The 24649-nt window shown below is 39.3% G+C and overlaps 1 protein-coding gene across 1 annotated transcript; it reads left to right on the forward strand.

Moving 5' to 3' along the window:
* Positions 1 to 753: 753 nt before the first annotated feature.
* fgfr1b (fibroblast growth factor receptor 1b) lies at positions 754 to 22905 on the forward strand. Its single transcript, XM_084104667.1, has 17 exons — positions 754 to 1270; positions 5700 to 5896; positions 10969 to 11055; positions 11569 to 11741; positions 12643 to 12766; positions 12860 to 13050; positions 13738 to 13882; positions 15983 to 16176; positions 17753 to 17898; positions 17997 to 18118; positions 19063 to 19173; positions 19265 to 19455; positions 19586 to 19708; positions 19793 to 19863; positions 19976 to 20113; positions 20908 to 21013; positions 21249 to 22905. The coding sequence occupies exons 2-17, from the start codon at positions 5752 to 5754 to the stop codon at positions 21429 to 21431; spliced, it is 2250 nt and encodes a 749-aa protein (XP_083960793.1). The 5' UTR covers positions 754 to 1270; positions 5700 to 5751; the 3' UTR covers positions 21432 to 22905.
* Positions 22906 to 24649: the final 1744 nt, after the last annotated feature.

Genomic DNA, 24649 nt, shown 5'->3' on the forward strand with positions numbered 1-24649 from the left:
CAGAACTGTTGTTTAGAGACAGTACTTGGATGCAAGAAACAATCCTTCAATGACCATTATCAAATTATGTACTTCACGGAACACTGATGAATACAGTTGACTGGGTAATTATTGACTTTAACAGTAAATGGAGTCTTTATTTGTTTTTGCAGTTCATATTTTCAGCCCTATCTGACATTAAGTGCTGCTGTTGATCACATCTGTGTTTAACTGCTCCAAAGAATCCAATTAGGAGCTGAGACTTATTCAATGACCAACTCATTGTCTATCTATCTATCTATCTATCTGTCTGTCCGTCCGTCCGTCCGTCCGTCCGTCCGTCCGTCCGTCCGTCCGTCCGTATCTATCTATCCATCCATCCATCCATCCATCCATCCATCCATCTATCTATCTATCTATCTATCTATCTATTTACTAAATATAGTAAGCAGAATTGAGTTGGTATAACATCCATCCGTCCGTCCGTCCGTCCATATCTATCTATCCATCCATCCATCCATCCATCCATCCATCCATCTATCTATCTATCTATCTATCTATCTATTTACTAAATATAGTAAGCAGAATTGAGTTGGTATAACATCCATCCATCCATCCATCCATCCATCCATCCATCCATCCATCCATCCATCCATCTATCTATCTATCTATCTATCTATCTATCTATCTATCTATCTATCTATCTATCTATCATTTAGTATAGTAAGCAGAATTGAGTTGGTATAACAAGCAGCAGTATCTGCATTGAGTTTCAGAGGTGGGTGGGGGGTGTAAAGGGGCAGTGGAATTCTTGAATCCTCAAATCCTGGAAGTGGGAGGTACGAAGAAAAAAAAACCTCCTTCATATTCCTTTCGAGAGGAAGAAGCGCTGCTGTGAGCGACAGAGAAAGCGCAAGACAAACACGCTTGCAGCAGTTTACTTTTATTTTGACTCGTACATTTTCGTATGCCGCGAGACACTCGTGCGAGTTTATGAATGAAAAACTTCCAAAACAGCAAAGACGTAGAAGTTTTCTCACGGTTCATCTACGCACCTGGACCAAAACCTTTTGTTTGCTTCAGCTAGTTTAAACGTGACTCTTTTTTTTTCTCTCGCTACTTTTGCAAAAACAGACGAGAGAAATCTGGCTGGGTGGCTTGTTTTGATTCACTTCAGCGTGGGGCATTTTCTTCGGAGATCGCTTGTTGTGGAGTAATGCTTTACAAACCAAAATAACTCCAAGAAGAAGTCCACTTCAACACAACCCAGTGTTCAGAATAACATCCAGAGGTAAGTGTTTTTAACTTTGGGAAGAACCTCAACATCTTGCGTGTAGGTCTGATGCTTGTAGCCTAATGTTAATTTTTATTGATGTATATGAAAGAGAACATGGTTTGCAAGCCCTAGCAATAGAAAAAGGACTACAGAAAAACTTGATCTTTATCTTAAGACGCTTTTATATCTGCATATTTGAAAGAAACTTTTTCTTTTTTTTTAAGACGTGTTTTGCAAATTTTATATAGAGGGGTGAATACAGAAGTATTCTTATAGCCTATATTTATATAGTAAGTAACCTCATATACATATATGTAGCCTATAGTATATTTTTTTTTAATTAAATCATTCTCATTTCCATTGTATTTGCACATTCATGAAGAGACAAACCTTGAATAGGTGCTCACAGCAGGAGTAGAATAAGAATGCTACATTGTGTTCCCTTAATTTGCATATCAATGAATATGAAAAGTGACCTATTTTGAGCTGTAAAACCCTAGGTGGCATTGTCTGTCCAGTGTTTGTTATGGATGTATTGTGTTCCTTGAGGAAACAAACCTTTTCAGGGTGATCTGTTTCTGTGTTAATGATAAATCAGGGGGGTTTGTGTCACAACTGAGCTGATGTTCCCTTGCTAACTTATGTTGTCGAATTGAGGGGGTAAGATACATTCATTGAGTCAGCCTAAACATTTTAGTCAAGAACCCATTAATATTGAGTCAGTCCCGTTATGCTAGTTTACCTTTAGGGCCACTTTCTGATCAAGAGTGAATCATTGAATTGGTTCTCTAATATGTGTCAGCATCTCTGAGGATGACTAAGCATTCATTTCAGAGATGATTCATAAATTAAACTGATATTATCAAAACCGTAACCCCCCTCCCCTAGGAACCCATCTTGAATTATTGTGGCACTCGTGCTGAGTTACAGCCGAATCCCACAGTCGACTGTGTCAACTGGAGTCCATCCAAATTGAATGTGTAATATTGGATGCGCTGAAAGACAAGCTGCATCCATGCACCTGGTCAGAAGGCTTTTGAATCACCCGCTGTGACTGGTTTCCTCGTGGTAATCTTCTCAATATCACTTTCAGCATAACTGGATATTCACTGCATGCAGCTGAAGCTTTATATTCAGAGTTTTAGATATTCCATGATTCCCTCACATTAATGTGAAACTTCACTGCAGAGCACTCTAATGTTATTTTCATTTTTGGGGGAGTTTTTGGTTTGCATCAGGCAACGGAGGTGTGGATAGGAAGGGAAATGGGAAAATAATTCACTTGGATTTCCTTCCCTAATCTATACAATTACAGGTGTAAAGCCTGATAACTACCCAGGCAGTTGCGAGCAGGGGGTTGCTCCGGGTTGGTGGGGTCCTCCTGGGGTGGATTGCATGACTATCTCCCAAAACAAACACAGAGTTGAGGAATGTCATGCATGGATGCAGCAGCATAGTAATTAAGGGTCCGGGCTGGACTCTCAGGGGGGTAGGGAACAGAGCAAACCCCAACCTTTAATTATCACAATGGGCTTTTCAAATGCTTCTCTTGCATTACTGTGGAGAGCTCTGAAAGGACTGCTGGTTCAATGCTGTTTTCCACTTTTGATAGTGATAGTTGAGTAGAAGTTTCTTCATTTGCGTTTCTTCATTTAGAAGATGCTTTCATGAAAAGCAGCTTCCATAAGAGAATAGTACAAGTAAGAAGTTACTCCAATGCTATTTAGGGCCAAATATGAAAATAATTAAAACTATTTATCATTTTAGTGTATTTATTATTTTTTATAATTTTATTATGTTTTATTTGCAGTGTATACATTTGATTTTCAATTTATTTGCTAATCTGTAATGTGCATGCATAATTTTTTTATAATGTTTTTAAAATGTAGTTTTTAGTTTTATACGTATGGAAGCTTCTTTTTTCTGAGAAAAAAGAAGCTTCCATTCATATTTGACTTTTTTCTCAGAATTGAGAGATATACTTATAAACTGGCAATTCTGATGTGTTTTTTTCGCAATTTAGTTTATATCCCACAAGTCTGACTTTCTACCAATTGCAAGTTTACATATAAACTCAGAATTGTGATATAAACTCGGAATTCCGAGAATAAAAGTCAGAATTGTGAGAGAAAGTCACAATGACCTTTTTTTTTTTTTATTACGTGGCAAGTTTCCATACATTAGAGAGTAGTAGGGCTAATTCTTTCTTTCTTTTTTTGTGGTGGTAAAATTGGAAATGGCTTGTTTCCTGTACATCAAGTATGAAAAAGCACAAGCAATGAAGCGTGATTGCAAAATCCTTCAGACTGCTGGTAGAACTATGTAACGTGTTAGCTATTATCCCTCTAGAACTTCACACATTTTTTATACGGTTTCGTGACTGTTGTTGCAAAACACTTTTATAGCTTATCCAATAACATTTCTTTGAATCTCGCCAGCGTGCCGCAGTTTCATGTGTGAAAAGTACCACAAAAAAACCTCCACATTCTCATCAGTTTAAGAGATTCTTAAATTTCACTAGTTTGACATAGTTATGGACAGCGCCTGTGAGGTAAATGAACTGCGTTTATGACTTTATCATAAACCTGCTGCACACTAGCATTTAGGATTTGCCACCCACCGCAGAGCGACCGTCTCTTCATGTAGCCAAGAGGTCGCACTTTAGCTGAATTACTTTGGCATGAAGACCGTACGACAGCTCTCAGTAATGGACATCCCTCATTTATCATTCTAATTAGGTGATCACAATTAACACAATGGGATGTTGCTGTACTTTAACTCCAGATGAAAATGGATCACGGTCGAGTATTTTAAACGCACTTGCGCAAGGCTGAGCCATGCAACGAAGGTGCTAATGCCGCCACGCTGCAAATCTATCAGTTGAAACAACTTTGTCTTTGTTTGCATTCACTAATACTCTAATTCCCCACACTCTTTTAGTAATGAGAGCAGAACATATGGCACCAAGTTGTTTTGTATCAGATTGTGGGTAGAGTTGAAGGTGCGAGAGCAAATGGTTTGCAGTGCGATTATTGGAGGAGGGGATACAACAACAACCGCCAGATTACGGGTCTTTTGTTGGGAAACGTTTGGCAGGGATGGAGGCGTGACTGGGATCCCAAGGAAAGCCAAGTGTCAAGTGGCCAGTCTTAGGGGGGCACAGCATTAACAGATGTGTTTCACACCACCGGGATGGCCTCTCTACACCTACTCAGGGGGGCAGCTGCTGTCGGGTGAGGGGTCGAGGGGTTTGGGGCCTCTGTTTTCTTCATACTTGTACGGGAAAACCATGTTTAAATTAGTTTTGGATTTGTGATGTTCTCTTGTTACAGTCTTACGTAGGCTTGCAGCTTTTCCTTACAGTTAAATTCACATTTTATGTCAAAGGATGCTTGTTGCATTGAAATAAGGAGAACTGTTTTTAATTATTTATCTGCTGGTGTGGTCAATTGATGCATAAACAGTTGTCAATGCTAATCAAACTTAATATTTAATAGCAATGAAGCAGCCTTAGAAGTCAAATTAATGACTGCCAGATGGACTTTATGGCCAGGTGATGTATTATTTCAGTAAATGAGAGGGGTCTGGTCTTTGTAAGCAAAGCGTGAGTGTAGTTGGCTAATGTTTTGTGGCTCTTTGATATAGTTATAAGTGGAAACTTACAATAGTGTTCAAAAGTTTAGGGTCGGTAAGATTTTTTTTCATGTTTTTGAAAGAAGTCTCTTATGCTTACAAAGACTGCATTATTTAGTCCTTCTGGATGGTTCCTACTTAAGAGTTGGCAAATCATAATTGTGATGTGTGAAGAACTTTGTAGCTATTTTAATGATGCACAAAGTCATACAAACTTAAATAAGCAGTCAGCATTTACCATTACAAATTTGACTAATACAAATTTGATTGCTATGCTTATTTAATGAACATGTCCCCAAAATGAAAGTTTCCCAGTGGTATTTACATTGTGTTGGTGTACATATGCACTCAACTCCTAAAGATCATTCCAACTTTCCAGATCTAATCATATCTAGGGACCTAAATATGAGACTTTGGGCTGGGCCAGTACACTCTTAAAAATAAAGGTTCCAAAAGAGAAGAACCATTTTGGGTTCCTTAAATAACCTTTCAGTGAACAGTTCTTAAGAGAACTGTTCTTTCATAGAACCCCTTTTCCGCTATAAAGAACCTTTTGTGCAGTGGAAAGTTTCCATGGATGTTAAAGGTCTTTCATGGAGTCATATGTGCCAATAAAGAACCTTTATTTTTAAGAGTGTAAGCAACCATCCAAACCAACCAGAACTCTCTAGCACCCTAGCATAGTTATTTAATGGAATTTTTTCAAAAAAGCCAGATCATTCCTATGAAAAGTTCGTTTTTTCCTTATTTGCATTCATGCACACCATATTAGACTATTTCCTGTACACATTCTCTTTCACTTTTTTGGCAGGTAGCTCTATGCTGCTGGTGTTGATGGCCCAGCGCTGCCCACAGCTGTGTGAATGAGCTGTTTCGGCCCACCCTCTTCGCCCAGCTGCCGTGGCATGACTTCTCTCAGGATGATGAAGTCATGGCATTTGCTTCTCTTGTGGGTTGTTCTAGCTCACCTCCCCTTGGCCCAATCACGTCCCGCAGTAACCGAACAAGGTAAGTTTTTCCTTTTCTAGTGTTCACTTCCAGGATGTGCTTAATCGAAGGTGGCGCAAAATCGAACAAATGGATGAAAGCAGCATATTTTTTACTTGAGTGATTCAAGGATAGACACACATTTATGAATCATCTCTTACAATATGCTCCACCTCATGTAGCAGCAGAGTTCTGGTCACGGCTCTGTTTTTTGATGTGGAGTTAACTAGTGGAGCTGGAACTCATTAGGGCCTGGTGTGCTCTAGGACTACAGATGCTTTTCCTTTATGCGTCCATGGAGATTTGGGGTCTTTCACTCTATTCTTGAAACCTTAGAGGTTCAGATGGATCATGGTAGAATGCGCAGCATTGAATCCTTAACTTTCTAAAAGCTTTTTACGTTTATACTGTCATCTAAGGCCCTGTTTACACCTGGTATTAAGATGCAGTTTACACCTGGTGTTTTAATCCATCTCTTTTGACCACTTTCAACCACTTCTGTCCTGATTTCTGTGAGTGAAGGGGTAAATGTATGGGTTTTTTTCAGATCTTTCGATTTAATGGATGAAATAAGCTCACACAATTTACATATTAACACGACCGGAGAAAAAAGAAACATACGGGGAGCATTAGCTTTTATTTCTTCTCTGACAGCCACAAGATCACGCCGAACGCTGTGAATGTGTGTTAGAAATCAGGAATGTTGAGAGAACATTGTGCTTGGTACGCTTTTCGTCTTCAAACCAAACTTGGGTCTCCAGCCGATGAAGTTTAAATTGTGTTTAATCATAATGGTTACGCATTAAGTCAGTTGGCGGAGAGTAGATGTCTTTTGCAGCTGTTCGAATGTATTTGACCACATGAGCGTTTACACTACGAAAGAAATCCGGTTGATTGCGTTTTCGCTACCTCTGGAATTTGTTGAAAGTGGACAAGCTAAAAACATTTTAGACCCCATTTACACCTGTGTTTAGCGTCACACACTTGTGATCCAATCGACCAAAACACACATTAATAGTAGGTGTGCACAGGGCCTAATGCTCACTTAAAGTTAATCGAATGAATCAAATAATTTATTAACATTGTTAAATGTTATCTTTAGCAAATCTCAAAATGAATATCCATTTTCACACTGTGCATTATGTTGATGTCTGAATTTACTTTTACATTTTAGTTAAATTGTTAAATTGTATAAAAATGTTATATGTCTATTATCAGCCATATCATGAAAATTATTATCAGCATTTCTGTCTGAATTTTAATACGTCAATCATCCCGATAGTTGTGAAATGAAGTGGTTTGATAATTTGCTTTAACCTTTTAGTGTAAGTAAGGGGAACGGTCAGAATTGTTGATGTGACGGCCTGACACCAACGCTTACACTACAGTCTCAATTGTCTGCATACTTATTGATGCATGTTTGCATACAAGTCGACAGTGTCCATTCACAGTTGCTTAACACACTAATATGTTGTACTAGGTTGTGGGCCGCAGAGCTCAACTGCATGTGAAAACAGCCATCGCAAATATCCTGTTGCTGCATAAACTCTTGGTCCATTGTTTGTGAGGCTTGATCGAACTGTCTGTTTGCCTTCTTGCCTGAATTGACTTCTTGTAGTAACTCGGTGCCCAGCAGTATTACTAGCCAGGCAGGAAATCCCAGCAGCAATCCATCCAGACTAGGACTTCCTCTATTGATTCCCAGCCAAGTCCAGAGCTTAGCAGCAATCCTGGCTGATGCGGAGAGACAGGACAGCTATAAGGATTCGAGGATCGTTTTATTGAAGCTTTGTTTCATTAAAAGGGTTGTAATGATCTGAAATGAAACGACTTTTGGGGTTTTAAAGATGTCGTTGGATGAATAATGAGGTGATGACAGATGTTGTTCACTTCAGCCTGTACTGACTGACCAAGACAAATGGGTCAGGCCTCCGCCTCCCTCTGGGAAAAAAAAACACACATTCTCTTCGGTTCTCCAAGAAGCCAGTTCGGAGCGGTCTAAATTGCGATGAAATCATGCTTGTGTTTTTTGGTCTTTCAGACTGGGACAAATGACGTAGGGACAAATCATGATTCTTTCTGCTTTGTGGAATTTCTTCCGTAAACAAAATGTGCTTCTAATTTGACAGTTTCCCCGTTCGGCCATATAGGTGGTGCGCTGTTATCAACTGCTTCCAATTTGACCAGAGGAATGGTTTGAATTCCCGCATGATGAGGACCAAATTTTTATTCACTGTTATATGTGCAAAAAGACCCTTTTAGGTGAAACTTGTGCAATAGCTTTGTAAGATATTCTTACTTAACATTCACTACATTAGCCTTTTTAAAAGGCTATTGTGATTGCCTCGTTTTTAAACCCCAAAAATGGGTCTGTTCTTAAATGGTTGTTGAGATCAGAGGGAAAAAAAACAATATTAGTAAATAAAAATCATACATAGCAACTAAAAACAGTACTACCCAGACTACATTAAATGCCAGTTCACTTGATGAAACCATTGAAATTTAAGAGTAATTTAAAAACAACACTCTCATTTGGCCTATAAATGTTCATGGTTAAATTGATATTTTAATGGGGGTTTTTTGCCACTTGAAGCAAAACCAGTCTAAGACTATGACTATGAAGTATTTACGAACGGTAGACTCCTAAAAATATCTTTGCTGGATTAATTGCAACAATAGTAACAGCCAGACGTTTAGGCATCAAAAGGCATGCTGGGAGTTGTCAACCCTTTTAACTCCAGTTATATGTCCTGTTTTTCTTGTAAATGTGAGGTTTATGGTGTCGGTGTGTGTCCTGTTTCTGCTCTAGTAAGTGATTGGAATGATTTAAAATAAAATTAATGAAAGTATATACGATAAGGCATCAGCCCTCATTTCAAGTCCAGCATCTCCCCCAGCCTCTACTTTTCCTTCTCGGCATGCTTTTTTTTGTTTTTTTGTTAAATTAGGCTGAAACGAAAGTTGATCCCACCCCCCTCTCGTCCCGTTTCATTGCTGGGATTAAGGGGCCTGTGATCCAGGAAATACCTCCAGTTGGCTCAAGTGAGATCTCCATGACAACTAGCCGAGGAACCTGCTGTTACAGGCTCTTCTCTGTCTCTCCAAACTGACTCTCTTTCCCCCTTCCATCTCTTACGGATCCACTCGCATTGTCAGGAAACATTGTGGAGGACAAAAGGGAAGGATTAGTTTGTTTGACAATTAAGGTGACTTAAGGTTGGTGGGGGGTCTCTTTGAATGGGAACTGCAGTATGCTCTGGCGTCAGGGTTTTTGTTTTTGGCTTTTGTTTGTGTGTACTGAAACTCAGTCCTAATAAGTGTAGTGGGTCACAGGAGGTTAATCTTTAAACTGTTTCATTTTTAACCTCAGAACTTCCCATTCTTTTGTAGAGGAAGAATAGCATTTCTTCCTGACAGGATTGCGTTTTTGATTCAAAGTGTTTGAGCAGAGTGCAATATTGAATTCATGGGGGAATCTCATGATAAAGACCCTGGGCCCCATTGCACTTCAAAAACAATTTTACATTCTTATTGTAAATCATGATATCAGTCGAAAGATATTGTTATTTTGGCATAACTGGAATTTGCTTAATTGAAATGTGCTAAATATTCATGAAAATGTCATAATGCAAAAAAAAGTAATTTCCTTAATTTCCTTTACCCAAAATATAATAATTATTTTCTTTTAATTTTAGGTTAAAATATTCCCCACATGTGGTCTTGATTGTTATTTCCGGATATCTGACTTGCATAACTTTTTCATCTTTTTTGACTTTGTGGCATCAGTTTTCTTATACTGAGTTTCTTTAAACTAATTTCATTAGTTTGTGTTTTGTGTTTTGTTTTTTTAAAGCATTCCATATGTAGTTGTCTTTCTCCATAGTGCTTTACAAACTCATGCCTCTTTTTGTTAGTCATGGCCCTTATTTAAGTTTAGTGGTTCTTCAGTTTCCTCTGGACCAGCGTTGTCTCTTGTCTCACACTTTGTTTTGAAATGCCGGTTTTGATCCAGCGCCCCCTTTGCCAAACATTCCATGCTGGTCTTCTGTTCCACCACTAGTCCGAGCAGAGGTGAAAATGGAGCTGTACACATTGTTCCCCGGGGAGCGTTTGGTGCTGCAGTGCTTGGCTCAAGACGAGACCCTGATTGTAGGCCTAGGGGTCATCTGGACGAGAGACCACGCTGCATTGCTGAATGGAGACCACATGTGGGTGAACGGGGGCCAGCTGGAGATCGGGTCAGTAAAGCCGACAGACTCTGGGCTTTACTCCTGCACTGTCCAGAGCTTTCTGGGCAACCACTGCTTATTTCATCATTAATGTGACAGGTAGGAGCTTAGAGAGGATGAGCTTTTTTTTATATCGAAGAAACAAATTTCTCTGCAAATTACACCTTTTGTTCTTTTTTGGGGGGTATGGCTGATGGTGTTTTTTTTTAAAACCCCTGACTTGTCCCTCACCGTTTGTGCTATGGACATGAATGATATCTGAAATGATGTGGCTTGTTGAAGAAAGTAGTTCTGTTACTTTTCTAAGCAAATGAACAAGAAAACAAGTGACAAGTCACTTTCATTTCATTTGCTTTTTGAGGTCGTATTGTTGTCATAGATGAGCAACTGAGGCTTTGTGAGGTCTTTTCTCCCTGTTCAGCTGTGGAATGTGTCAGGCGTTCAGTGGTGAATTTGTTAGACAGCTCCCTAGAGTGAGTTTGTGTGTGTGTGCGTGTTTGCGTCTGTGTGATTCGAGCGTGGGCATGGATCTGGAGCGGAGCCTGCGGTGACTCATGCGCTCTCACTGTCCGGCGCTCTGTGAAGGGCGGATGCGTTTATTCCGTTCACTAACCTTATCAAGCAAGACTGCAAAATGTGGCACAGTATTGTGAATAAAAAATTAAAAGCATTGCAAACCTCTCCTTTCTTAATATGCTGCTATTCTTTGCTCCCTGGCCAGGATTCTAGTGGAGAGACAGACAAATAAATAAATCTGTATTTGTTTTGCTGAAGTTGTGACGTCTGAAATTGCGCATGGTGAAATAGCTACATTCTGACCTTTATGGACGGCTGTATGATTTTATTCTCTCGACTGTGTCACAGGTCACGCAGTAGCGTCTTCCGAGGATGAAGACGACGATGAGTCATCGTCAGAAGAGAACAAGCCGTCAAGTAGCCAGGAGCTCTTACGTAAGCATGCGCTCTCTTTTTCAGGAAGAAAATCAAATTATGAAATGTTTGTTTTGTTAAAGCTACACTGTGTAATTTTTTTTAAGTTGATTCTTAGCAAAAAACACTTTGTTCTTTCAAAATGATATGTGCTCATTAATGTGTAATTACTTCTACCAACTAATCAAGTATTCTCGTAAGCGTAGAATCTGCCATTTATAATACATACGAGCGAGTCGCTTGAATGGCGGCAGCCATGTTGCGCCTCCATCTTGAAAATACATTAGCCAAAGAGGGACATACCTGGAAATTCAAGCTTCGCCTTTCGCGTTTTTACACTCAGTGGCACCGTGGCGAATGCGAGGGGGAGATTACTCGCGACTGCCGGCAGATTTGAAATAATACGGCCACCGTAGGAGTTAAAACGCCCTCGGAATGGGAGGGGCTAGAAAGTTGGTAGTCATAAACAATTTCACCGCTAGATGGGAGAAAATCCTACACAGTGTAGCTTTAAATACCATATTTTCTCTCTAGCGATGGCACCTCACTGGGCTCAGCCTGAAAAGATGGAAAAAAAGCTTCATGCCGTTCCGGCCAGCAGAACGGTGAAATTCCGATGTCAGGCCGAGGGAAACCCAACTCCGAAACTACGCTGGCTCAAGAATGGAAAAGAGTTCAAAAGAGACCAGCGCATCGGGGGCTACAAGGTAGGCTACGTTTGCACATGAGAAGACTTCAGTAGCTGACTTCTGTTGTGATATCACTGTTATGTGGGACATACAACCCTCATTTACTCTGCACCTGAGCCGAGAGAAGGAAAGCTGAAACCTCAGCTCACAATAGGCCAAAATCACAGCCTGAATCTCGACACCCTGAACCCGACACCTGAATACACACACCCTGATTTAAACATGCAGGCAACATGAGAGGTCTGGTTACGAGTAGATAGCCGTAGTGATTAAGGCTTTGTGATATACTGAATATGCACAAAATATTTTGCTGCCAATTTCAAGATTCAAGATTTTGTTACATCAGCCATTTCCAACTAAGGGGGGCGAAATACCGTTTCTTTAAGCAAAAATGTCCATTTGTAAGTTTGATTCATTTCTGTGAATCAGTTTCATAATCATGATCCATTTTAAAATCAATCTGTTTCAATGAACTGATTCAAACCCTGATTTATCACTAAAAAAAAACCCCACACAAATATATATATATATATTGTGTGAATCCATCAATTAGGGTTAGTTAGGGTTAGTTCTTCTAACCCTAATTGATGGAGTGTGTAGCTTTTCATTTCTTAAACAACCATGTAGGAAGACACATCATGGCCATATTCCAGGATAACAATGTCAAGATTCATCAGGCTCAAACTGTGAAAGAATGGTTTTGAGGGAGCATGACATTGTCATCAACTACATGCTCCATCAATTATGGTTAGAAGAAGTGTTGCCAAACATTTAACATGCAATTATCCAATCATTGACTCTCAAGCATTTTCCAATTTAATCCAAACGGTGACTTTCTTTTGTTTGGACAATGTATATATTCAAAATAAAAATTTTATGAATCTATTTTAAAGAATATTTATTTATTTTCCATTCTCAGCTGCGGGAACACATGTGGACCATAATCATGGAGTCTGTGGTGCCCTCAGACAAGGGCAACTACACATGCCTGGTGGAGAATGAATACGGAAGCATCAATCACACCTATCAGCTGGATGTAGTGGGTCAGTCACGTCTCAGTCTCGACCAGTGGCAGTTCAAGAATAAATATTGCAATTAAATTCAAGCCTTACAAAACCCCCTTGTGTATATTGCAGAGCGATCACCTCACAGGCCCATCCTGTATGCTGGTCTCCCTGCAAACCGAACGGCTGTGGTTGGCAGTGACGTAGAGTTTGTATGCAAGGTTTTCAGCGATCCCCAACCTCACATCCAGTGGCTCAAACACATATTGGTGAACGGAAGCCAACTGGGACCTGATGGACTCCCTTACGTACGCGTCCTAAAGGTAAAGGTTTTACGATGAAACGCAGCCAATTTTCTCAAGTCCGACTTGTATGCAGCGGTTTCGTATAAGTGATCCACACATATTAGGATGTGGTGGATTGGGGACTGGATGTCATGAATTTGGTCTCTTGTTGTCTCCAGCACTCGGGGGTCAATAGCTCGGACACCCAGGTGCTGACACTCTACAATATCACAGAAGAAGAGGGCGGCGAGTATATATGCAAAGTGTCCAATTATATAGGAGAAGCCAATCAGTCAGCCTGGTTAACTGTCCTTAGACAAGGTAACTTGATCACAGGCTAGTCTGAAATGAACTCTGTAGAGGTTTTTGCTTTGGGTTTCTCTCATGCTTTGGGTTTTCCTATTCAATAATGCCATGGAAACTTCCAGTTGACCCAAACAATGTCAATAATTCCTTGGCTATGGATTGGGTCTTACTGGAGAGACTCTCCATGTGGCTTGCCTGATGTAGGTGGAGGTAGACTGGTGGTGATGGTGCTGGGCAGTGATATTTGGTCTCTCTACAGGTGATGGAAAGGTTTCAGGTGGCTTTCTGAGCTTTGGGAGCGTCTAACTGGTTTTTAAAACAACCAAAAACAACAACTCCCCAAGCTCAATGTGGTCCCGCTTCCTCCTCCTTTCCCCTCACGTCTTGGGCCTCGGGTCTGCTTTTCTCGTTCTCTTCCAGACGGCTGGCCTCAACACCACCGACAAGGAGATGGAGGTGCTCCAGTTGAGGAATGTGTCCTTTGAGGATGCTGGGGAGTATACTTGCTTGGCGGGCAATTCTATCGGGATCTCCCATCATTCAGCATGGTTGACCGTTGTCAAAGGTATCCGGCGACTCTTTCCTGTCCTCTCAAGACCTTTCCTTCTCGTCCATCACTCCCAACAGTGCCCATTTGTTTGTGTCAATTGCCAGTTTCAGGTGAACCACATTTAAGTCAAAGAGCATTTACTCAGCTGTCACTTTAGCCGGTGTATCTTTTGCACCGTTGACAAAGGGTGAGGTGTTTTATGGGAACGTGTGTGGCCGTCCACAGGTGCAAAACCACCCATGCGTGGCACCAGCATGACGAGTAGACCAAACATTTGGATTTTAGTGACATCTTCCCCTATAGAAGTATTATATTACTAAGGTTCCCTCAGTAGGTTTTACTTCCCATTGACCTGGCAAATGACACCAGTTATGGCACTGTTTCACCTCTTCTTCTTTTCTTCCTCTAAATTCCTTGTTTTCTCACTCTGTCCTGCTATCTTTGTATTTTTAATGAGCGGTTAGTGCACACCAAGTCACCTTTACTCCGATTAAATCAGTTATGTTCATTCTGAGAGTAAGCGGACTATGATACGAGAATATCTAGCAAGCTATCTTGGTGTTCTAAGGCAGCATCCTAACTGTGATTGAACCTCATAAGTAGCATATTTGGAAAACTCAATATGGGCTATGACTTCTTGCACCCCACAAATTTGCAATCACTTTGCTATCACTTCCACTAGAAATTGCAATTTTAGAGCTTGAGATGACAAAAAAAGTATATTCATTATAAAAATGTTACGCAGTTTTATTAATTAAAGCTCAAGACTTTTTTTTAATTTTCATGACTTTTCCAGGTCTAGTAATCACACTTTTAAAATTAGGCTATATATCAAGACCGTGGTTCTTCGAAGGGAATAAAATATTTTGAGGGGGTGAATTAAAATAAGAAATATCTTTTATTTTTGTTGCTGTTTGGGCTTATTTTAATGCTTGTTATGTCTTATTTTAATCATTTTAAGTCATCTTGAGGACCCCTTTGGAAGTTTGCTGAGGGCCACCGGTTGAGAACCTCTGCTCTAATTAAAATAAATGGCACAGGAAAAATATTGGCTAAAATAGTCAATTGAACTATTTTTATTCATACTTTTTTTGTACTGATTGAAATATCAACATATTTATAACATTTTCCTCAACTTGTGCACCATCTGGGATTATTTATTTTGACCAAGCTAGTCGCAATGCATAATGGGATTGCCTTCTTTGGAAAGAATGCATGTGATGCAGCCTTAGAATTCATCAAAAATGAGTTAACTTATAAGGCAGCATAATTTTTAACCACCATTGTGTGTGGAGCATGATTAGGATGCCTTAAAATGCCATATGGGTAACAGTATAATTTTGGAACAGCTTTATCATTTCATTAACTATAATCTGAGTTAATTGTGACTAGGTGTGCGTTATCACTGCATCATTAAAATATATGAAGTTGTTAATGATCAAGCACCACAAAAATTAGGTTCCTTATCTTCTGGAGACTTTGTTTTATTTCAACCACAGAGAACAGCTCAAATCTATATATACGATGCTTTAATTTAATAACAACCCATCAGGTGTAGTTATGTGTCTCTTTGGCCTCCCAGGACAATTTGGCCAGGATGTTTCCATTTCATACTTGTGCATGGGACGACTGCAGCCTCATGCCGGTGGAGAATGTGGGGCGAAATACTACTCCACAAAGGAGCCATTATGTGGCAACAAAGGGAGCTTGTGCTCTCTTCTCAGTGCCAATAGTGTCAAATGCACTGGTTGAAATAAAACAGAGCTCAGTGTGTGTGTGTGTGTGTGTGTATGTGTGGATACGTGTGCGTGTGTGCCTGTCACCAGCATCTACCAGTGTGTGTCAGTCCAAAGCACTGTTTAATGCTGTAGACACAGTAACAGAGGTGTTTTTGATGTCAGTTGAAACTGTATAAGTGGATTCAACCTTATTAATGCTGTTTTCTATGCCAGCCATCACTATTATATATATTTTTTTTTTACTTTTTCAGAGAAATATTTCTTAACAGCAACAGCCCGATAAATATTTAAAACCCCATAGCAACATTCTCATTCTTCAGAAGAGGTATAAATCTAGTTTTGGTTACTGACCATAGCGTTGTGTTTGCCCCATAAGCACCCATCGCTCCCTCTGCAGTTCCCAGTCAGTCCTACCTGGAGGTGTTGATCTACTGCGTGGGATTCTTCCTCATCTTCCTCATGGTAGGAATCGCCACCATCGTCAAAGTCCGCAGCTCCTCCAAGAAGAGCGACTTCAACAGCCAGCTGGCCGTCCATAAGCTGGCCAAAAGCATTCCTCTCCGCAGACAGGTAACAGAAAAGGGCTTTGACGTACTGGTATCTTAAAGAGCATGTTGCAGGTTAGAAGACCCAATGAGTCAATGTATAGAAAAATAATGTAGGAACTAGATTTTCTTTTAAAAAAAACTTAAAAATACGCTACAGTGGCTTCTGGAGTCGTTTTTGTGAGAAAATTTTACTTCCGCATCTGAAAATGGGCGTGGCGGGCGTGACGTAGCACGAGGGAGAGGTCGATTCAAACAACAGGGAAATAATGGATCGCATGACGTTTCGGACGCTGAGGAAATTGTTCATACTTACTCGTATGACGGACCACAGCTATACAATTATGAGCCTGCTAGGCAGCCAAGAAAGCAGGGACAGGCCAGGATTAATGTTAGACAGAACAACGGTCAGAGGAGACAAATTGAGTTGTGGTGTGAGGAGATAGTGAAGAACAGGGCAGGTGTCTTGGTGAGAGACCAGTGTTAGCTTATAGATACGTTTCCTTGAAATTTCCTTGAATTAATGTTTTTATTTTATTAAAACTAACATCATAAATATGATATTTTTTTACTTTGAGCAATGATGGAGCTATACTTGACTCTTCTTAGAAGCAAATAAAAGAAAACAGCTCCTTGGACAAAATGAAATGGAATATTGGTAGTAGGCTATAAACAAAGGTTTATTTTAGTTCAGATTAACATTTGAGGGCAGCAATTGTATTCATAATGTCAAAATAAAACCGACGTAATGTAAATTGAAAGCATTTTATCCTACTATTCCTGTCAAACGTCCATGGTTGCAGACAGTAGTGTTACTACAGTAAATCCATGGTGAATGTTGCTGATCTGTGGACACTGGATAGTTCATTCATTGCACAGTTTATTCCTGGTTTCCACGTCAGCGCTGTTTGATCCGTTAATAACGGAGAAATGTGAATATTTCTCACTAGATCTTGCAGCGATGTTATTACTTCAGTGGTGAATTCAAATGCTTTATTTACTGGATCTCGCAGTAACAGTGTTGCTTGATCAGGCTTGCGCTGCACTGGTCCAAACTGATAAACGGTCCACACAAACACAGATGAGTAGCTCAGTTTTCGTTTTCCGAAGCCGATCTTCACCTGCACAAACCACGCCCAGGCACGAAAGATAGCACCGTCCCTTTTCTTGTTAGGAAACCGGTGGACTCGATGTCCTGACAGGCTGGAGTTTTTGCAAGCTCCACAAACACAATAATTTACCATGACGATGATAAATTGAAATACAAAAACTACTGAAGACTCACGACCGCTCTTACTGAATACCAACCTACTCTGCACTGAGCTGCGGCAGAGCACAGCACACATTTCCCTCTTGTGACGTAAAATGACGCGATGTTGAAAAAAAGCGCTTTTTACGAGCAGTCAAAGAAACGCTCACTTTATCTACTAAATTGGTGTCCTTGTGTCGTTTTAAAACATTTTAAATCCTGCATGATATTTTCATACACGGTTATATATTCATTTAGATTTTTTTTTTACCTGCAATATGCTGTTTAAAGAAAGACCCTTGTGTCATCTTAAGGCCTTTAAAAATACCTGTTCTGCTTCCTCGGCCTACAGGTGTCGGTGGAATCCAGTTCGTCTCTGAACTCTGGTGTGATGTTGGTCCGTCCTTCACGACTGTCCTCCAGTGGGACCCCCATGCTGTCAGGGGTCTCTGAGTACGAGCTGCCCCAGGACCCGTGCTGGGAGGTGCCCCGAGAGAGGTACGACCACTGCTCACTTGAAAGTTGAACTTCTCTAACTTAATTTTCTTAACTTGGATATCATTTTGCAATTTTGTTCATCTGTATTTTTGTTACAGGCTAGTACTTGGGAAACCTCTGGGAGAAGGCTGCTTTGGTCTGGTGGTGATGGGTGAAGCCATTGGAGTGGACAAGGACAAGCCCAACCGAATAACTAAAGTTGCTGTGAAGATGCTGAAATGTATGTGGTTTTGCAAATTAACAGCCTAAAAGACACCATTAAATGGTTTGAAGAAGATTCTAAGGGATCTGACTGATTAGTGATAAAGTTACAAAAACTCATTACATTGAAGGAGTGACCAGAATATATTGCTCTGCAAAAAAAAGTGTTTTGTCGTGTTTTTCTGCAAAAAGTCTTAAAACAAGGTAAATTTATTTAGAGAAAAATTGTGTACATTTTCTTTATACTCTTACTTGATTTGAAATATATCTTGAATTAAGTTAATTGTTCATACACCATTGGCAAATTGATTTTTATTTCATTTTATATTTTTATTATTTATTTATTTTATATATCCAGAATAATATTTTTCTAAAATAATCAAATTTATTTTAATTCTAATAATCATGTTTAATAATATAATACAATGTATTCTCTTTATTTTAAGGTTTAATGCCCATTTACACCAATAACTATAAAAATAACTATATTAGCATCCAGATCAACAAAGAACATTATTCTGTTTATTATAAGTGCGTTGCAGTTTATCATCTGCTGCTTTAAATGCTTGAGCTCTTTAAAGTAGGATGGATTCTGATTGGCTGTCAATGCTTTTATCGTTCATCCGCTGGAAAAATCGTTCTGAAAGTGATTTCAACAATATCGTTTTTCAGTGCAGTTATTGTTATAGTTGTTGTGTGGACTTTTTAGACAATCTTTAGGACTTATTATAATCTTATTACAATCTTTATCATTATTATAGTCCTTGGTGTGAATGGGCCTTTTAGTTATTTATTTCCTGGAAAATCAGACAAAAATACTGATTAAGAAAATGACTTTTGGGAGTGTAGAGCCAACAGACATGGACTAAAATCCACCAAAAAGACCAACAGTTTATTGTTTATTTATCAGATGTTTACTTGCGTAGAACCAGACCTCATCAACATGTTGCATGTTTTTATTAGCTGACGCCACTGAGAAGGACCTGTCAGACCTCATCTCAGAGATGGAGATGATGAAGATGATTGGAAAACACAAGAACATCATCAACCTGCTCGGAGCTTGTACCCAGGATGGTAAGAGCCCATCTGAGGATTCTTCCAGTCATGTGGCATTTGAAGATGCTGGAACATCTGGAAATGTTTGTTTGATATCTCCTTCCTCCAGGCCCTCTTTATGTCATTGTGGAATACGCCTCTAAAGGAAACCTGCGGGAATACCTGCGTGCCCGCCGACCGCTTGGCATGGAGTACTGTTACAATCCGGACCAGGTTTCTGTCGAGAGCATGTCTATTAAAGACTTGGTCTCCTGTGCCTACCAGGTGGCTCGTGGCATGGAGTACCTGGCATCCAAAAAGGTATTGTTGTCCCATTATTTAGTCTTTTTTTAATAAAAAAAAGAAAGAATCATACAACGCTTTCGATTTCATGATTTCTTTAAAGGGTGGGCTGAAATAAATATTTTGGTCTTTGTGCACTCCTCAACAGTGTATCCATAGAGACTTGGCAGCACGCAATGTACTTGTAACAGAGGATAATGTAATGAAGATAGCAGACTTTGGTCTGGCCCGGGACGTTCATCACATAGATTACTACAAGAAGACTACAAATGTAAGCAGTCAGTTCTTCAAACAGTCATATTTATAGTCCAAATATTCAATTTATGACAAGTGAACATCTTTATTTCTTCTTCAGGGCCGGCTGCCTGTCAAATGGATGGCACCTGAGGCTTTGTTTGACAGGATTTACACACATCAAAGTGACGTGTAAGATGGCTCATTTGTTTTCCATTCCATCCTCACATCAATGCTTTCACTTTATAAAAGTTCTGTTTCTTGGTTATGTCTCGGTACTGATGAAGTGCTCTCGGGTTTGTAGGTGGTCTTTTGGGGTCCTTCTGTGGGAGATCTTCACTCTGGGGGGCTCGCCGTATCCCGGAGTCCCTGTGGAAGAGCTCTTCAAGCTCCTGCGAGAAGGTCATCGCATGGACAGACCCTCAGCCTGCACTCAGGAGCTGTACGGCCCTTTCACATATTTTAATTAGTGATTAAGGCCATGTGTCCACCAAAGCATTTTTTTTCGCCACGGCTAGCGTATTTTTCCAGTTGTTTTCAATGCTGTTAACCTAATTAACCTTTCGTAGTGACATATTTTTGAGTGAAAAATATTATATAATTTATTTGTTTGTTTGCTTTTATAATGATAATAAAAAATGTTCCACTCTTGGTTACCTTATTAATTACCTTACCTTAGTAATAAAATGGCTCGTTCAGATATTTTAATTCGCAACTAAAAATGCTTCTGAATTTAATTAAATAAAAACTTTTTAAAACTTGTATTAAAATGTAATTCACAAGAAATTTAACTTCCATAATGACAAATAACTAGAAATATACTGTTTAATTGTATTTATTTTAATATTTATTTATTTTAGTAGCAATAATATTATTATTATTATTATTAAAATAAATACATAAATGCATTATTATTAAAATAAATGTGAAAAGTGAAACAATTACATATTATTATTATTATTATTATTATTATTAATTTAGTTTTAATTAATTATATAATTATATTTAAAATGTATTTATTATTATTATTATTTGAATAAATAAATCTTTAAAAAATGTGGCACACAAAAGTTAATATTTTTTCCAATATTGGTTACTTTAGCAGTAATTCAAATATTTTTCTTTATAATGAAATGCACTAATGCACTGTGCACAATAACATTTAATAAGAAAATAAATTATTTCAGGTTGTCTTTACATAATGACTTATGCAATTTCTTTTCTTTTTTTTTTTAGATACCTGATGATGAAAGACTGCTGGCATGCGGTTCCCACGCATAGGCCAACTTTTAAACAGCTGGTAGAAGACCTTGATCGCACTCTGTCCATGATGTCCAATCAGGTAAGGCCAGCAGACTGCGTAGGTAGCTACTTTTCAACTCAGCATCCTACTCAAAATGAATCCTCACAACTGTAAAGTAACTGATTTGAAATCCGCATCGTGGGCAACTCTGTTAAGGCTTTGGCTCAAAATTGAAGCATCCTACACCGCAAACTTGGATGACAATGTTCACTGTTCTCATTCTCATTCCAGTGCATTATGAGAATTACTTATTAACGTATGTGTTTCCCTTCAGGAGTATCTGGACCTCTGTGTGCCCCTGGAGCCCATGTACTCTCAGGTCATCCTGAATGAACGAAGTTCCACGTGCTCCTCCGAGCCGGACTCTGTCTTCTTAAGAGAGTCTGAACCTGAAGAACCATGCACCCCCCCAACAGTTCCTCCACAACAAACTGTTCGGTCCTTCAAAAAACGCTGACAGTAGAGAACACCTGGACCTCTATTTTCACAGAGGACCTCTATATTTCTCTGCTTCCTTTGACTCATAAACTCTGCAGGCTCAGAGACTGAGGAGTTCAGCCTGGGCCGTTCTAGCACAGAAACGCAAGCAGGAGGAAACGTTTCATACCAGCCAACTCTCAAAATCAAGACTGATCAAAACAGAGAGGCTTGTGTGGGGAACTACCAAACGTTTTGTCCTTCAGAGGGATCGATCCTCACAAATAAGATGTTCAAAAAGCATCGCAGATGGAAAGAATGCTTGTCATCGCCAGCAAAGTCAATGGGTTGGAAAAGTAATTGCAAGTGTTACCCATTAGAGTATGCTGGCTGTGTAAATGCGGTTAAATTGTACAAATATGAAATTATATAAACACTATTGTTTTATATTACTATTATAATAATTATTATTTTTGTATGAGCTTGTTTATTCCTTTTTTTTGTTCAAGAAACCTGATCCGCAACACCGTGTCCTAACCAGCTGCAACCGTGACAAGCAGCATTTTGTCACTTGATTATATTTCTGCAGTGTGGCTCTGGATAGCCCCGCCCACAATGAAATCTCATTGGTCCAAAATCATGCTACACATAATATGTCTCAATATGACTCAACTTAATATGATAAGAACAACACCGTTTGTAAGTTTGTAAAATTTGATCCGACCAGCTCGACATAGGAAGATTGGCTGTATTGACCAAAAGCTTGAATTGGGGGCGGGACTATCTGTTTTTTTGACCAATTGCAGATGAAGTGAATGTTTAGGAAACCTGTTTGAAAATAGTTATTTGATAGTAATTTTTGCCATTTGGCAATGCCAGTCGTGGAGAAATTACACACTTAATCTTTAAACGTCAAATATGTTCCGACTGGCTGTGGTTGCCTGGAAAAATTCAATGTGGAAAAATTAACTTATGGTTATAAATGTAATGTTGTGCCTAGTTAGAAGATGGTGTCACACAGATTTATGGGAGTTTCTATATGTTGAGATAAGCTACAAATGAAATCTGTTACTCATTGCTTGCTGTTACAGTCTTAAGGTGCGATTACTGTTTGTTTGGTGTCCTGCAACGCTAAATTCCAGTAATGTGAATGAATGTTAAGTAACTATTAATATGAAACAGCTGGAATATGTATGTCTGTTTACTGTCAGCATGGTGGTTGACAATCTGTTTGCACCAGTTTCAAAGCATAGCATGTCTACATTATTTTAAGCTAGACTCTCAAACGACAGGGTTTATATGACAGGATTGGCAACTTGTTGTGAGGAATGGTGTAAATTAGTTCTCGAATAGAGTTTTGATGCTTGTGTAATTATGTATGTCCTGATGTGAATTTTGAGGCAGTGGCCATGCACTTATATTCAGGCTGTCAATAAGCTGACTGAAATTGCCTTTCCTGGAAAAAAAAAAAAAAAAAAAAAAATGTTATATATAAAATAAAATGATCTGAAGCTCACATTTGTTTATAAAGCCCATGCATGTAGGAAATAAATGACGTGCGAACCAGCATATCTACTCGCAAGCCGGTCCAGAGGTTGTCTGGAGGACAGATGTGCGCAAGAAGTTGCTGACTTCAATGTGAACCATCCACTTGTGCTGAAAGCATGAGCGAGAGCTAAGTAAATGATTAACGGTGAGAAGAAAGCGCTTTTCCCCTCCGCCGGCAACTCATTGATTAACCACACCAACACCAAGAGCAAACACAGCAGCATCAGGCTGTATATCAGGAGGAGAAACTCTCACAGCGGGGGAACAAGACAGCTGAAGCACTTTGGCGAGTCTTTAGATCTTTTGTGAATGCTAAGCAGTTTTTCAGACTGAATCCAATGACAATCTATCGACACTCCAAGCTCAATATTCAGACAGACAGACAGATGGATAGATAGAGATGGATGGATAGATAGATAGAGATGGATGGATGGATGGATGGATAAACAGATAGATAGATAGATAGATAGAGATGGATAGATAGACGTGGGTGAATGGATGGATGGATATAAAGACAAACAGATAGATAGAGATGGATGGATAAACAGACATGAATGGATAGATAGATGGATAGATAGACAAACAGACAGATAGATAGACAGACAGATAGATAGAGACGGATGGATGGATGGATGGATAGAAATGAATGGATAGATAGAGAGAGAGAGAGAGAGGGATGGATGGATGGACGGATGGATGGATGGATGGATGGATGGATGGATGGATGGATAGATAGATAGATAGATAGATAGATAGATAGATAGATAGATAGGGATGGCTGGATAGATAGATAGATAGATAGATAGATAGATAGATAGACAGACAGACAGACAGACGTGGGTGAATGGATGGATCTGGATAGATAGACAATGAGATAGAGACTGATGGATGGATGGATGGATGGATGGATGGATGGATGGATGGATGGATAGAAATGAATGGATAGACATGGATAGATAGAGAGAGAGAGAGAGAGATGGATGGATGGATGGATGGATGGATGGATGGATGGACGGATGGATGGATGGATGGATAGATAGATAGATAGATAGATAGATAGATAGATAGATAGATAGATAGATAGATAGATAGATAGATAGATAGGGATGGCTGGATAGATAGATAGATAGATAGATAGATAGATAGATAGATAGATAGATAGATAGATAGATAGATAGACAGACAGACAGACAGACAGACAGACAGACAGACGTGGGTGAATGGATGGATCTGGATAGATAGACAATGAGATAGAGACTGATGGATGGATGGATGGATGGATGGATAGACATGAATAGATAGACATGACTGGATAGATAGAGAGAGAGAGAGAGAGAGAGAGAGAGAGATGGATGGATGGACATGAATAGATAGATAGATAGATAGATAGATAGATAGATAGATAGATAGATAGATAGATAGATAGACAGACATGAATGGATGGATGGATAGATGAATAGATAGAAAAACAGACCGATAGTTAGACATAGATAGATAGATAGATGATAAGCAAACATAGATAGATAAATAGGGATGGCTGTATGGATGGATAGACATGAATGGATAGATAGATAGATAGATAGATAGATAGATAGATAGATAGATAGATAGATAGATAGATAGATAGATAGATAGATAGATAGATAGATAGATAGATAGGCATGTGTTTAATTAGTTTGATCCATCAAAACCCTTTTAGCATCTTTGTTC

This window comes from Abramis brama (assembly GCF_963993115.1).
Source record: "Abramis brama genome assembly, chromosome: 25".
Lineage (NCBI taxonomy): Eukaryota > Metazoa > Chordata > Actinopteri > Cypriniformes > Leuciscidae > Abramis > Abramis brama.

Excerpts from the sequence above, each read along its gene's own strand:
- fgfr1b (XM_084104667.1), top strand. The coding sequence starts at position 5,752 with ATGAGCTGTTTCGGCCCACCCTCTTCGCCCAGCTGCCGTGGCATGACT. Across the intron at positions 5,897-10,968 it reads TCCCGCAGTAACCGAACAAG|GTCACGCAGTAGCGTCTTCC; the intron begins GTAAGTTTTTCC and ends ACTGTGTCACAG. Across the intron at positions 17,899-17,996 it reads TGGGAGGTGCCCCGAGAGAG|GCTAGTACTTGGGAAACCTC; the intron begins GTACGACCACTG and ends TTTTTGTTACAG.